This window comes from Budorcas taxicolor, chromosome 11, assembly GCF_023091745.1.
Source record: "Budorcas taxicolor isolate Tak-1 chromosome 11, Takin1.1, whole genome shotgun sequence".
NCBI classification, from domain to species: Eukaryota; Metazoa; Chordata; class Mammalia; order Artiodactyla; family Bovidae; genus Budorcas; species Budorcas taxicolor.
Genome location: NC_068920.1, coordinates 23,724,376 through 23,739,648, shown reverse-complemented (window position 1 = coordinate 23,739,648; position 15,273 = coordinate 23,724,376). Strand labels below are relative to the sequence as shown.

At 42.1% G+C, this 15,273-nt stretch overlaps 1 protein-coding gene across 3 annotated transcripts in view; it reads right to left on the bottom strand.

Annotated features, from left to right (window-relative positions):
* The window catches only part of CDKAL1 (CDK5 regulatory subunit associated protein 1 like 1), a 608,612-nt gene that overhangs the window by 110,319 nt on the left and 483,020 nt on the right, over window positions 1-15,273 (bottom strand). For all 3 annotated transcript variants that reach the window (XM_052648580.1, XM_052648579.1, XM_052648581.1), the window contains one exon: window positions 2,425-2,487. In XM_052648580.1, the coding sequence (XP_052504540.1) occupies window positions 2,425-2,487 (63 nt within the window). The remainder of the gene's footprint in view (window positions 1-2,424; window positions 2,488-15,273) is intronic.

The window sequence follows — 15,273 nt, the reverse complement described above, 5'->3', positions numbered from 1 at the left end:
CAATTAAAAAAATCTAGCTAGAGAAGAATAGAAGACCATAACACTCACTCCCATGAGTAGACCATAGTGTTTTTTTTACTTCTGGCGTCATTTTTACTATGGAAAATTTCAATCATATTAAAAAAAATACACAGAAAAGAAGGATGAACTCCCACAAAACAATAATTTAGTTTTGATAATCAACACAGGCCAACCTTCTTTTTACTGTGCCCTACCCATGTCCCCCTTTTAATTCTTTTTTAAAGCAAATCCCAGACAGCCTATATTTTATTTTATATAAGCTTTCATTTACGACATATGTATATATTTAACCTGAAAGATCTCTCCAGAAAGCTCATTGAGCATGAGATGTTTAAACCAATTTTAACCACATCTTACAAAACAGTTTACACTAAAAGCTATCTGTCTAGAAAACTAATTTGAATATAATTGGGCAATTAAAATGACAAGGTAACTCAAATCACAATCTTCTATTATTTTATTTATGGAGAAAAAAGGAACATTCTAATATTGAGAAAACAGTGTACCTCACTCAATGCCCATGATTCAAGAGACATGGTTAAAACTAAAACAGTTAAATTTGCCTGGAAGGAGTTTAGAAAAACATGAAGAGGTGAGTAAGGGGAAGGAGAAATTTTCCTAGAAAATTTCCCCCTTTTTACTGCATATATAGAATAAAACAGAATGCCATCAGGCTAAACCTTGGGTGCTTCAAAAATCACTCATCAAGCCGTCCAGCTACTTAACAGTAATTTATGACCGACCTTAAAGCAAAGATCAAAGGGAACTCCATCTAGCATTTATGTTCAATTCCTCACTGCCTGATGACTAATTTGTAGAGGAATGAAGTCTTCACAGAGGAAGCCAAAACCATCTGAGGTGACTTTGATACAATGCCACAAAGGATATGAAGAGGAAGCCAGGAGAAGCTGTGAGTAGCTAAGCTCCATTAAGAGTTCTAATAAAAGAATAATGGAATTTCCCTTAACAGTGAATTCAAAAAATGTTAGAAGTGGGCAAAATTAGACAAGTCAGGCAAAACCTTTGATTTGTCACAGCTTATTGTTGCTGCTGCTGTTAAATATTAACTTCAGCCACTGTTGCATTTATGTTAATTAAATGACACTGCCTAACAAAAAAAAAAAAAAAAAAAAGGGGCAACTTTCCCATCGGAAATCTGGCCAATCTCATTCCTCTGGCTGTCGTGTTACTTATCAGTCTGCACCTTCCGCCTGCATTGTCAGACACTCCTGGCTTGCTCAAGTTCTTTCCAACAAATTGCTATTCTTCAGTGATCGATTCCACTTGAAAAATTTAACTAGAAATGATAAATGTTTAGTCTTGTACATCGCTGTGGTCACATGGAATACAATATCTCTTTTGACAGATTTTTGACGCTTAAGACAACTGGTTACTATAGAAAAACCAGAAGCTATTCAAATTCTTTCAACTTCTATGAACAACTGGCACAATTTTTTTCCTCCTGAATCCAGACATCTCTGTATTCTCAAATGAAGAAAGTAGTTTTCACACCTCTTATTTTGGCTAGTTAAAAAATCCCTACCACATGTCTCTTTGTAAATTCATAGATATAGATTTAAGTTTATATCAGCATTTCAACTGTGCAAATGTTTTGTTTGCTTCTGAAATCACCTCAAATTAACAGATTTATCAGAACCTTACTTGATATAGAAGATTTGAACAAGTCTCAGGATACTTTCATAAGATGTTGTATTGCGCATTTTCTTTAAAAAGTTAGTGGGCTTTTTTAAGAATTTATGTTTTACAAATATATAGTGAAATACTTATCAGTGAGAAGAGGCTGAAGAATTCTTCAAAGACAGGGAGTGGAGAGTGCGGGGTATAAATGCAACAAGACTGGCTGTGGATCTATGAAGTTGATGGATGGAGGGCCAAGGTCATTAACCATGTGGTCTTCGGTACAGCAAAGCTCTCGGGAGTGAGTATTTCAGGTATAATTCTAGGCACTGCTTTCTGTTAGAGTGTGTGTGTTTTTTTTTTTAAAGAAATAGAACTTTCTGTCAGGAGCAATGGTGAACCAAGAGTTGGCAGATAATATTTCAACTATCTTCATCAATTCAAAAGCCAAGTTCACTTACCACACTGTTTGGAAAGGGAAAAAACACACTAATCGATAAACACCCCCAAATCTGTCATTTGACAGTCTTTGAGGCTTCAGTGACAATAATGTAACGAGATTTTAACGTGAATACAGAAGAATATTTTAGTTCAGAAATACAAATTTTCTCTCTTCTTTACAAGAGATAAAGAGTTAAAAATTAAAACTGAAATATGAAGGTAATTGGTAGAAGTGCACTTCAAAACCGCTGTGCACTGGTGAACACTGCTCTGCGTTCAGAAGGCCTTCCATTAGCAGCCACACTGAGAACATGCTGCTCTTACCTTGTGATCATATGGGCTGTACGAATGGAATATCCGGGAAAGCTCTTTTGTTCTTTGCTTTTTCTGTGGGAGAAAATACAAACCTTTGAGTTGACAGGTGGCAAAAATACACACGTGTGTATATATCTAAATGTAGATCTCTAGCTCTATCGCACTATCTACTTTATGACATTATTTTGAGATTTTTCCCTTTGTGCAGGCCGAGGACCTACACGGTTAATTTGGGATGAATGGATACAACCAAGGCCACTTGATGGTCATGTGGATCACTGTCACAGACCAGCCAGGCAATCTCTTTATGGAAAGTTTCATAATTACAACTCTACGTATTACAAATGCATAAATTCAGACACTAAAAAAAAAAAAAAAACTGTGAGAAGAAAGAAAATACATTTAGAACACTTTCAGTTTCACAGCAACACCAACTTCTTCTGTTACTCTGAGTTGGGCACGAGCAAGGCTTCCCTGGAGGCTCAGCGGTAGAAGAATCCACCTGCAATGTGGAAGCTGAAGGAGACACAGGTTGGAGCCCTGGATTGAGAAGATCCCCTGGAGAAGGGAATAGCAACTCACTCCAGTATTCTTGCCTGGAGAATACCATGGACAGAGGAGCCTGGTGGGCTAGAGTCCACAGGGTCACAAAGAGTCGGACACAACTCAAGTGACTTAGCACGCATGCACGCATACATATATATGACTGCTATAGATATAATGGTGTCTCACACACAGTAGGCACTCAATGAATATTTGCTGAACTAATGAATACACGAACATACCTGAGTTAGACAGGCATATACCAACTGTATCAGTAATGACAACACGTGACTCTCACACACAGTTACAAGAAAAATAGCCCCCTTCACTTCTCAAGATGTCTTCTTCATTGTAAGAAGTGAGGCCTCTCCATCTCTTTTACCCCCAGCATCTGTGATAATGAAGGGTGCTATTCTCTTAGGAGAGGTGACTGTAAGAATCAGCTTGTTTACTTTTGTTTTACTGATTGTTTTGTTTACTAATTGTTTAATCACCGTGTTAATCCACTGTGATCTGTCCACCTTCCCATAACCACTGTGAAAAATTCTGTGGCTAGTTCCAGACCTTCTGTGCATGTATCTTCACACACAACTGATAACTTTTACTTTCAAAGAAAAAGGATCATTCTGTATACATTCTTCTGAAATTTACTTTTTTTCCACTTCACTATTTATCCTTGCAAAACTTAAGTGCCTGTATATCCAGCACTGTGATCCCTTAAGAGTTCTAAAATCCAAAAACTCCTGAGATCTGAACTTTCTTCCTGCAATGCATTTCAATTTATAAATATAATGATAATCTTTGCACAAACATCTAGGCCAGCTTGAGAGTGTGTGTTTTTTAAAAGGATAAATTATGGAAGTCCAGTTGTAGAATCAAGGAGTAGGCATGTTTATGACCTTGATAGGAATAGCCAGGCAGCCCCCTCCTCCAGAGCAGACCTACCTTCCCTCTCACCAAGAGTGAATGAGAAAAGGGATTATGGCTTAGGTTGGAAATTCTTAATTTCTCTTTTCCCCTTAAAGGTTAGAACATTGATAAACTTAGAGAAAAGATAAGACATTTTAAAAAACAGGTATTAAACACCATCCCAGCTGCTGATTATAGAATGCATTTCTTGTATTTAGATTTTGTATATCATAAAGTTAGCCCACTCCAGTTTAGTTCAGTTGCTCAGTCATGTCCGACTCTGTGACCCTCATGGACTGCAGCATGCCAGGCTTCCTTGTCCATCACCAACTCTCAGAGCTTGTTCAAATTCATGTCCATCGAGTCAGTGATGCCATCCAACCATCTCATATACCACATCTTAAAATTCTGTCATGAGAGTGGCCAGTCTGTCCTTAAGACTGCCCCCATCTGGCTTCTGGGTCTTTCTGATGTTGATCCTTGCCAGGTACCCACATTCCCTAGGGAAGGATTTCCTTCCTTTAAACTCCAGTCTCCTCCTGAGCACACCCACTGCACCTCCCCAGGGTGAAATCCACACAGATCTCCAGCATAGACTACATGACCTTTGGCATCTACCTGGTTGAGGAGTCAGAGCTAATATCAATGAGGCCCTTGTGTTAGAGTCATTTGCACACACTCATGGGTTTCCTATAGGTTAGTTCTCTACTTCGGAACTGTCTTTGGAGCCCAATTCAAGTAAGCAGTCCTTCAAATCACTTGGCCTGTTTCCACATTCTGACACCCACTAGCCGAAATCCCTCTCTGCAGGTCAGCCAAAATTCCCACTTCCCCTGCCCACCTCTGAGCAGTGTTGCTGGTCAGTAACCTAACTCCATTTCTCTGGAGAGCAGAGATGTATGTCTAACTGTATGGAAACAGTTTCATGGCTCTCTGAGCCCTGGCATCTGTTCTGAACAGGTCACCTGCCTACCAGAGTTTTCATTAGCTTCTAATTTTCTCTTTCCTCTCCATACACCCACTTAGCTGGTTTAACAGTTCTTGGCTTATACTTCAATCAGAAGAGAAATGACGGATATTAACACTTCCTTTGGTAGGAGACAATATAAAACACTGGGGGAAAAAAAATTTTTTTTTTTCAGAAAGGAAATTATGCTAGAGAAGATAAAACAGGCAGCATATCAGTATTCAGCTTACGAGGTCTCCCCAGGACCGATCAGTCCAAAAATGGCAGAGCTACCCGCTTGAGTCAGCAAGTGGATAAGGAATAGGCAGAGGTAGTTTGGTGTGGCCTTTTTCTGTCGGTTTAGATTTCACATCTTTATTTTGATTGCTAAAACCTAAATATACCTTCTATTATTTGGGGAAGAAAGTAGGGTATAAATAAATAGCAAATAACACTATTCAGATTAAACCCAAAAAGAAGACAGTGAAGAATGCCCTTTCGTCTGACAAATTTACTATATACAACTACAGTGAAGTCTTGGCTGTGACTATGGAAGGTTATATATTATTAGCCCAGTTAACTGAATACCACTGCTGTTTTTCCTGTGGGGTCAGAGTCATGTAGCCCAGAGCTGCATCTTCTGGGATCTAGAATAGGGGTTGACAAACGATGGCCTCTGGGTCAATTCAGCCTATTGTCTGTTTCTGCAAATAATATTTTAGTGAAAAATAATAGTCACACTCACTTGCTTATGTATTATCTACGGCTGCCTTCACGCCATAACAGCAGAATTTCAGTGGTTGCAACAGAGGCTCTATAGTTCATAAATGCTAAAGTATTTACTATCTGACTCTTTACAAAAACAGTTATAGAAAGAGCCATCTCTGATCTACTCATAGAATCTCTATCTTTGACCATGTCCACTTCTGACAATAGTCCTGTGACCCCAAACTAAATGAACAACTATTTGTCCAGCAAAATTCCTTGTTCCTTTTGCTCACCAAACGAAGACAGTTCAAGAATCAATCATAACCTATATCCTGACACATCAGGATGAACATATCAAGGAAAGTATCAATTAGCTGTTTTTTCAGGAGTTTGCATTCTGAGCATTCTACACTCAGACAGAGATTGTTACAAGTTGTTTTTGAGAGCAGGCTGAAATAGGGCTTTTGGAGCTTTCTGTAGTCACATTATAACTGCTAGTGACAGAAACTTTGAGAAGAGACCCTTTACTAAGTTCTAGCACTAAAGCCATTCTGAAGGAGATCAGCCCTGGGATTTCTTTGGAAGGAATGATGCTAAAGCTGAAACTCCAGTACTTTGGCCACCTCATGCGAAGAGTTGACTCATTGGAAAAGACTCTCATGCTGGGAGGGATTGGGGGCAGGAAGAGAAGGGGACCACAGAGGATGAGATGGCTGGATGGCATCACTGACTCGATGGACATGAGTCTGAGTGAACTCCGGGAGTTGGTGATGGACAGGGAGGCCTGGCGTGCTGCGATTCATGGGATCGCAAACGGTCGGACACGACTGAGCGACTGAACTGAACTGAACTGAGCGCTAAAGCCAAGTAGAACGTTTTGTGTACGAGTAACTAAAGTAAGCCAGTTGCTAGTGAGCCAGTTTCTCACTCGCAGACCATGTTAACAATACGAAGCTACAAGACTTGTTGAGCTTTGCTATCAGCAGTTTTAACTGAAACTAAAAGCTGAGCCAAAAATGGAATAATTAGGTATTTTCCTATTGCATCACAGTGTGTGTCTAAATTACCTCCCACTTTTTCGCCTGTTAAAACAAACATCTCAGTCATGCAACCACCTGTTAATTCTCCAAGTGTTTAAAAAGTAAACATGTTAAACAAGTTGTGTGATGAACTTGGAATGAGGGTGGCCAAAGTACAGTAACTACGGCAAACACCTCCCCGAGAACTGTGTAAGGTGCCTTCAAGTCCACCTCATCACTAAGCTCAAGGCCCAGGTCACAGAGATGTGTGTGCATGCTCAGTCATGTCCGACTCTTTGCGACCCCATAGACTGCAGCCCACCAGGCTCCTCTGTCTGTGGGATTCTCCAGGCGAGAATACTGGAGTGGGTTGCCATGCCCTCCTCCAGGGGAAGTCAGAATCTCACTCTGCAAGGACAAAAAAACACCAATGACCCCTTTTATGTCCACGTTTAAACTCCCTTTCAGACAAAACCAAACAAAATTAAAGGTCCTAGGGGAGAATTTTTTTTTAATAGTTCAGGTTTGCAGATAATGTAATTATTTCAATTTTCATCAAAGATAACAACAGAGCTCAGATCTGAAAGGCATTCTACGTGTGATGAGAACCTGTATTTCGAACAAGATCAAAATATAATCAATTGAGTTTTAACAATATCCACCAATTTTACTTCTCCTGGTTCCCCAAATGAATTCAACGCTTTCTGGGCCCATTCTCAATTTATAGATTAATGTTTTCTAAAATAAAATAATGCTGAGTATAAGGTGAAACTGAAATAACTCTACATATGGATTCTCAAAAACAAGAAAATCTACAAGCTTTCAAGGAGTTTGATGTGTTTAAAATATGTTCTAATAAAACTCAAGTGTTTCAGCAGGTCTTCATCATACTTTGTGGTAAGAAGACAAAAGAACAAATGAGTTTCAGTGAACTGACTGCTGGTTTCTGGTTCTGTCTATAAGGAACTTGGAAGTTACTATTCTGAAAAATCAGCAACTTGTCTTGGACCCAAACGAGAGCAAAGGACACATGGAACACTGTTCCCCACCCACCCACCCTGAACTGGAGAGACCAACAAGCAACCGAGCAGAGCAGGCCCTTGTTGGGACCAGAGTTGGGGCAGGGAAACCCGAACAATAATTACTGGAAGCTCAGTGCTGACAACTTTGGGAGTTAAGGACTCCAGTGGGATCCAGTTGTAGGGGCCCCACAGGGCTGTGACATTTACCAGCAGAAGCTTCACAGAAAAATCAGAGAAAAATCCCCTTGGGCTTCTGGCAGGAGGAGGGGGAAATGGAATCATTTTGGAATACACCAGTGCATTTTTCTCTTCACAAGGTCCGCCCCTAAGAGAAGCTAGCTAATCAGTGCCTAACCCGCTAGGGTATTACCTAACTGACCTCAGAAGGGAACACACAGCTCCAGCCCACCTCACCATCCAATCCCACCTAAAGAGAGAGAAAAACACTGAGAAACACTTGTGAAGATCACAGTGCAGAGGCCTAGGCTGACTGAGAGACTGCGACACAATCACAGGAATACAGAACACTCCCCCCCACACACATCTTGCCATATTATTGAAGGCAGTTCCTTTTAACCAGGACACCATATCTGATGATCAAGAAACATCACAAGGTATGTCAAAGGAAAAAATCACCCACAGTTTGAAGAGACAGAGCAAATGTCACAACCAGACATGGCAGAGATGTTAGAATTACCATAAAGCAATTATGATTAATATACTAACATCTCTAATGGGTAAAGCAACAGCATGCAAGAACACATGGACATTGGAAGCAGAGAGATAGAAATCCTAAGAAAAAAAAACAAAAGAAATGTTAGAGATCAAAAATAATGTAACAGAAATGAAGAATGTCTTTATGGGCTTATTAATAGAGCAAAGACAGCTGAGGAAAGAATCTCTGAGCTAGGGGGTATTTTGATAGAAACCTCTAAACTGCAAAGCAGAGAATAAACACTGAAAGAAAAGAGAATATCCAAAGATTGTGAGATAAAAGGTACAACATACATGCTATTGGACTTATAGGAGGAGGAAAAAAGAGAGGGGAAAAGACAAAATAACTTGAAGTAAGAATGACCATGAATTTCCCCAAACTAAGGTCAAATTCTGGAAGGTTCTGGAACTAAACCACAGATTTCGGAAGCTCAGAGAACATCAAGCAGGACACATGCCAAGAAAACTACACCTTGCCATATCATCTTCAAATTGCAGTAAATCAAAGAGAAGAAAAAATCTTGAAAGATGCCAGAAGGAAAAAACATATTACCTGCAGAGGAGCAAAGGTAAGAAACTTCTCTTCAGGAACCTTGCAGGCAAGGAGAGAGTAGAATGAAATATTTGAAGTATTGAGAGACAAAAATCCACCAACTTAGAATTCTGTACCCTTAACAATGATCCTTCAAAAATAAAGGAGCAATTAAGACCCATATCACATATGCGTGTGAGAGTTGGACCATAAAGAAAGCTGAGCGCTGAAGAATTGATGCTATTGAACTGTGGTGTTGGAGAAGACTCTTGAGGGTCCTTTGGACAGCAAGGAGATCAAACCAGTCAATCTTCAAGGAAGTCAGTCCTGAATATTCATTGGAAGGACTGATGTTGAAGCTGAAACTCCAATACTTTGGCCCCCTGATGCGAAAAACTGACTCATTGGAAAAGACCCTGATCCTGGGAAAGGTTGAAGGCAGGAGGAGAAGGAGACGACAGAGGATGAGATGGTTGGATGGCATCACCTCCTCGATGTACATGAGTTTGAGCAAGCTCTGGGAGTTGATGACGGACAGGGAAGCCTGGCATGCTGCAGTTCATGGGGGTTGCAAAAACTCAGACATGACTGAGCGACTGAACTGAACTGGAGACTCTTTCAGACAAAGAAAAATTGAGGGAATTGGTTAAAAGAAACTCTTTAGAGAAAAGGGAAATAATATATGTCAGAAATGTGAGCCTTATTTTTAATAGATCTAATAGGCAACAGTTTGTTCAAAATACATAAAACAATAACAATGTATTTGATTATGCATGCTCATGTATATGTGAAATAAGGCCTTACTCCTCCTGTAAGGCCACCATACAAGGGACGGGAGGAAAGAATGAGGATTGTTTTGTTATCACAAAGTATTCACACTACCTGGAGAAGGCAATGGCACCCCACTCCAGTACTCTTGCCTGGAAAATCCCATGGATGGAGGAGCCTGGTGGGCTGCAGTCCAGGGGGTTGCTGGGAGTTGGACATGACTGAGACTCCACTTTGACTTTTCACCTTCATGCATTGGAGAAGGAAATGGCAACCCACTCCAGTATTCTTGCCTGGAGAATCCCAGGGACGGGGAAGCCCGGTGGGCTGCCATCTATGGGGTCACACAGAGTCGGACACAACTGAAGTGACTTAGCAGCAGCAGTATTCACACTACCTGTGAAGTTTTATCATCCTATATGAAAGTGGATCTTTTTTTTTGGGGGGGGGGATTAGTTAGAAATGGATGTTGCAAATTCTAGAGCAACTGATAAAATAAGTTAGTTGCTTTTCTAAGTATAACTGATATGCTAAGAAAGGAGAGTTTCAACACACTTATGTTTTCCTGCTTCCTTTCTGGCAGTGGTCTAAGAAGTGGTGAGCCGATTAACTGGCAAGGAGCAGCAGCAAAGTCAGAGCGAGAGGACAGGAGCTGAGCAAGCTCACCCTCTGGACAGTCAGTTCTGAACAGCTGCCCTTTGTGCTTGTGCAGGGGCAGCGGCGACTATCGGGCAGTGATGGGACCGAGGGGACTAGGAGAGTGTGGCTCTAAATTCAACCCGTGGGGCTGGAGTCAAAACTCCAGGTAGTAAGGGCTAGGGAACAAGGGCTGGTCAGTCACTGCATGACACAGAAGCAGAACACAAGAGAGCCAGAGAACCATGTCCTGAGACAAAAGGGTGGAGAGAGCCAAGACTTGCAAGGCAATAACCAAGGACTGAGAATCCAAAGGGTTGTTGGTGAAGGACTAGGAACTGGGAGAACCACAGTGAGAACAAGGACTAAGCACAGAGTAGTTACAGACATTGAAGTCAGGGATGAGAAAGGAAGTGGCCGGGACACCTTCAGAGGTCAGCAAAGGCCGTGACTCCCAGGGATGCGGTCTGGGGCTGAGGCGGGTCTGATGTTGACCATGGGATCCTCTATTATACTTTCTGCATCGGCAGGTTCCTCTAGTCAGGGTGTAGGCAAAGCGTGGCCCATTAAACTCAGCTGAAATAGGACAACGTTTGGTTGAAGAGGGAAAATGGTCTCGCCTACTGGGGGAGGTCAGTTTTTGATAAAAGCAGAAAGAAAAGAATTGAGTCTATAGATAGATTGTGCCATTTATAAACCATAAGAAAGTAGGTCGGGCACAGGCATGCAGAGACAGAGAAAAAAGGACATGCTTTGTTGAACCAAAGAAACAGCTAAATGATTTGAGCGTGTGGGGTAAGAATTGTGAAAAACCATCAGATGCGTGTCTCAGAGAGAGTTTTGTGACGGTGTTACAGATGGAGCGTGGGAGCAAGGCTAGAGGCTGAAGACGGAGAGAGGAGGGTGCGGGGCTCCACAAAGTGACACTGTCCCACAGGAAGCGAGGGGCAAGGAGAGGAGTCGAGATGAAGGTGAGAAACAGCCCAGAGGCAGGACAGGGGGCGCTCCGGTTAGACAGGAGTACAAGACGGGGGAGGGCAGAGGAAGACACCATGATTTCTGGCACAGACGGCTGAGGAGAGAGGGCTGCCCTATGCTGAGATGAGGAACCTAGACTGGCAAGACCTCTCTGACCACTTGGCGGGGCATCTGCTCTGGACCTCAGTGTCCAGTGAAGGAGTCGGGTTAGGTTCCATCCTGCTTGCAGGTCAGAATCACTGCAGAGCCTTTCAAGTACACCTGAGCTCCGGTCTTCATCCCCGGTGATGCTGATTTCATTGGCGTGGTGCGACCTATGCAAGTGTGTGACTTAAATGCTCTTGAGTTTTCCAGTGAGCAGCCAAAGCTGAGAGCCACTATCCCAGATGATCTCTAAGGTCTCCTCCAACTGGTAACCTCTGTTCCTCTATTTCAGTTCCCCACTGTCTTTCAGCTGCTGCCATCCTGGGTTGTGAATTCTATCAGACATTCCCATTCTTAATCCCCATATTATGTCTGTGGCTTTGCCTTATTTCCTGACCTTTTCCTTTCCTTAAAAATGGATTCCATGCAGGAATTCCTCTGGGGCACATTGAGGCTTTGACTGCAGAGAACAGGCTGCTGTTATATATTTAGTTCCCTATGTGCTAAGAGTTTTTGAAAAAACAAGTCGAAAGCTAATTTAATAAACCTGAACCTTTATTTTGTTATCAATGTATAAAACGTCAGAAGCTTAATTAAAAGCACTTGACATCATCAGTGTTCAATCACAACCTCACTTTTACGTTGTATGTTTTTGGCTGGTGTCCCTAAAACTATGATAATCATTCAAGGTCACTGCAAAGAAGGAAAAACAAGTCCCTGGAATTTAAACAATAGACCCCCACATTTAGAAATTGGTGGAAAAAAATTAGTGATGTGAAGTATGTTTGGTGATCAAAAACACCCCAAAACATTCAGGAAAACAAACAGATTCTTCAGAATATCATCTGTTTTTCCTTTATATGATATGTTTACTACTTCTGTGTTCTTTGAGAAACAACTCTACTGTGAGGATGGTAGAAAAAAAAACTGTTCTAACTTTATAGATTTTTTTTGACGTCTTATTTTCTAGTAAGATCTGTAAGAAAATGGAAATGACCATGAACGCTGCTGGCTGTAGTCTTAAATCTCCTTCTCTCCCTTCTGTAAGAGCAAATCCAAGGAGAGTGAGTGTGTTCTTTAGTTCTTCAGTCTTCACAGTCAGGAAAGGGGTCAGGATAGGCATTTCTCGGAGAACTCTGAGATAGCAGACTTCTAAGAGCAGAAGTCAGAAAACACGTAAGTGAATCTATCTGTTCACTCGATGTAATGGTGCTCAAATAAAATAACCAGGCCATCATGGAAATGTACCGCTGATTCTAAAGCACAGTAGGTATCAGTGGGAAACTTTCACCAGTCTTACGTTTCCTAAAATAGTGGAAAGAAGGAGCAGCAATCAGCCTCTGGGTCTCCCAGTCGGGGTGGTGGAGGAGCAGTGGCGCCATCTGCCCTGGCAGGTCCTTAACTAGGCAACAAATGCTGGAAGAAAACGTAGAGGGAATTCTGCATAAATTCAGTGGTATCTGATAAAATAAAATATAAGTAGCCCTATCTCCTTATATCAGGCTCACCTTACTTTCTAAAGAGAACATTTGTTTGTAAGGAAAGGTCATTCTTTGAAAACAAAGGCATGGCTGGCACAGAAGAAAGGAAGGAGACTTGGCTATTTGGTGGTGATGGGTGCTGCTGAATGGAAAGCCATCACAAGCAGTGGGAAAAGAAACAGCCTTTCAACGTAAAACAAATCCCCGCAAAGAGAACAAAGTCAAAGGGAACTAAGCTCTACACACCACGAACAATGGTTCCTCCTTCCAGGCTCCTTTGTACAGTAACCTCTGGGTGCTCGAAAGTAGTGCATGAGAACGTGAGTTGCTATAAATATCGACTCAGTATCACTTATCTTCACTCTGCCCTTGCAATGAACCACAAAAGAGAGTTAACTTTACCTCTTATCTGAACTGCTGTAGAAATGTTTTCTTTCCTGGACTACCTGAGGCCAATTTTCACCCTCTAAAATCAAGAACTGGCAAAATAGACTCTGCGGGCCAAATAATGACTGGCTGCAAGTTTTGTACAGTCTGCAGTGTGCTTTTATATTTGCAAATGGCTATTTGAAAAAAAAAAAAATCCAGAGAACAAGAATACTGGTGACCTGTGAACATCATATGAAATTCAGATTTCTATAAAGTTTTATTAGCACACAGCCACACTCATTCATTCACATATTGTGTGTGGCTGCTTTTGTGGATCAAGGCGGCCTGGGATGGCTCCAACAGAAACCCTGTGGCCCATAAAGCCAAAAATACTATCTGGCCTTTGACAGAAAGAGTCTGCCAAGCCCTGTTCAAAGTCATTGGTGTGCAGTCCTCGTCGCGTGCTAGAACCGCTGGGGGATTTAAAGAATACTGACGTCTGGGTGCCAGTGTTAGAGACTCTGGTGACTCAGATAGTAAAGGGTCTGCCTGCAATGCAGGAGACCTAGGTTGGGTCCCTGAGTTGGGAAGATCCCCTGGAGGAGGGCATGGCAACCCACTCTAGGATTCTTGCCTGGAAAATCCCATGGACAGAGGAGCCTGGCGAGCTGCAGTCTATGGGGTTGCAAACGACTGAGCGACTAAGTACGCACAGCTGATTTAATTGATCTGGGGTTCAGCTTGGGATTTGGAATTTTAAATCTTTGCAGGTGAGGCTAACGTGAAACTAAGGTTGAGAACCACTGCTTAACCCAAGTCTGCCCTGAGGCTGGAATGAATTTTCTAAGACATGATCATCTGTCACTCTCCTCTTTCAGAACCTGCAAGGGTCACTCAGAGAATCAAGTTTCAAGTATTACATCAGGGCTTCGTCCCACTTTCCCCACTAACACCAAAGACAATGTCCTGTTCCTGGTAGACCCTGCCTTTTCCTGAGTCCATATCTTGCTAATGCTATGTCCTGTGCCTGGAATGCTTTCCCTACCACCTCCACATATTATATCCATTTGAAAAGCCCAGTTTAAATTTGTGCTGGATCCCCGCCCCTCCCTAGCCAAACAGAAAGAACCTTTTAAACCATGGGCTTCCACAGATCTCTTCCCCACCCTCCCTGTGTGTCACTGCCTCCTTGGGGCAGAAGCCATGTCCTGGTCATCACTTCCGTCCACAATGTTTTATTAAAGAAAGTGACTTGCATGTGGGATCTGCCCAACAAATGCTGCCACCCCCATAATCCCACATCATTTTGGTTTAATTTTCACTGATCCTTTGAATTTGAGCCTCAAACGATTAACCCAGGTCACCTTTTCCCCCAGGCTCTTGGTTCCTGAGCACAACACTCAACTCGGTAACCTTGGCTTCCGCATATTCCTTTGTCCTTCATTTTCCCTGTGACGCCTGCTCCCCCACCTCACATTAATCCAGTCACTTGCCCCCTGGGTAATTTGGGTACTATCTCTGAACCAAAGCCACTGCAGCATGCCTGGGCCACTCCTCAGAGCTTCCTCAACAGTTTCTCTGTCTTCACTCTCTCCCTCTGTATCTAAAATACCCTCTCTAAGCTTTAAAATGTAGTTACTAAACCACTCTGTGCGTAGCAGCATTATTTACAAAAGCCAAGACACGGAAGAAGCCTAAATGTCCACTGACAGATGAATGGATGAAGAAGATGTGGTGCGTATGCACAGTGGAGTACTGCTCAGCCATAAAAAGGAATGAAACGAGGCCATTCGCAGCAACATGGACGAGCCCAGAAATGATCGCACTGAGTGAAGTGAGTGAGAAAGAGACGACACATACCACATCACTTATCTGTGGAATCTGAAATACGACACGAACTTATCTACAAAGCAGACTCCCAGCTCTAGAGCACAGACTTATGGTTGCCAAGGGGGCTGGGGGAGGGATGGAGTGGGAGTTTGAGATTAGCAGATGCACACTGTGATATACGGAATGGCTAAACAACAAGGTCCTAACTGTATAGCGCAGGGAAGTATATTCAATGTCTTGTGATAAATCATAATGGAAA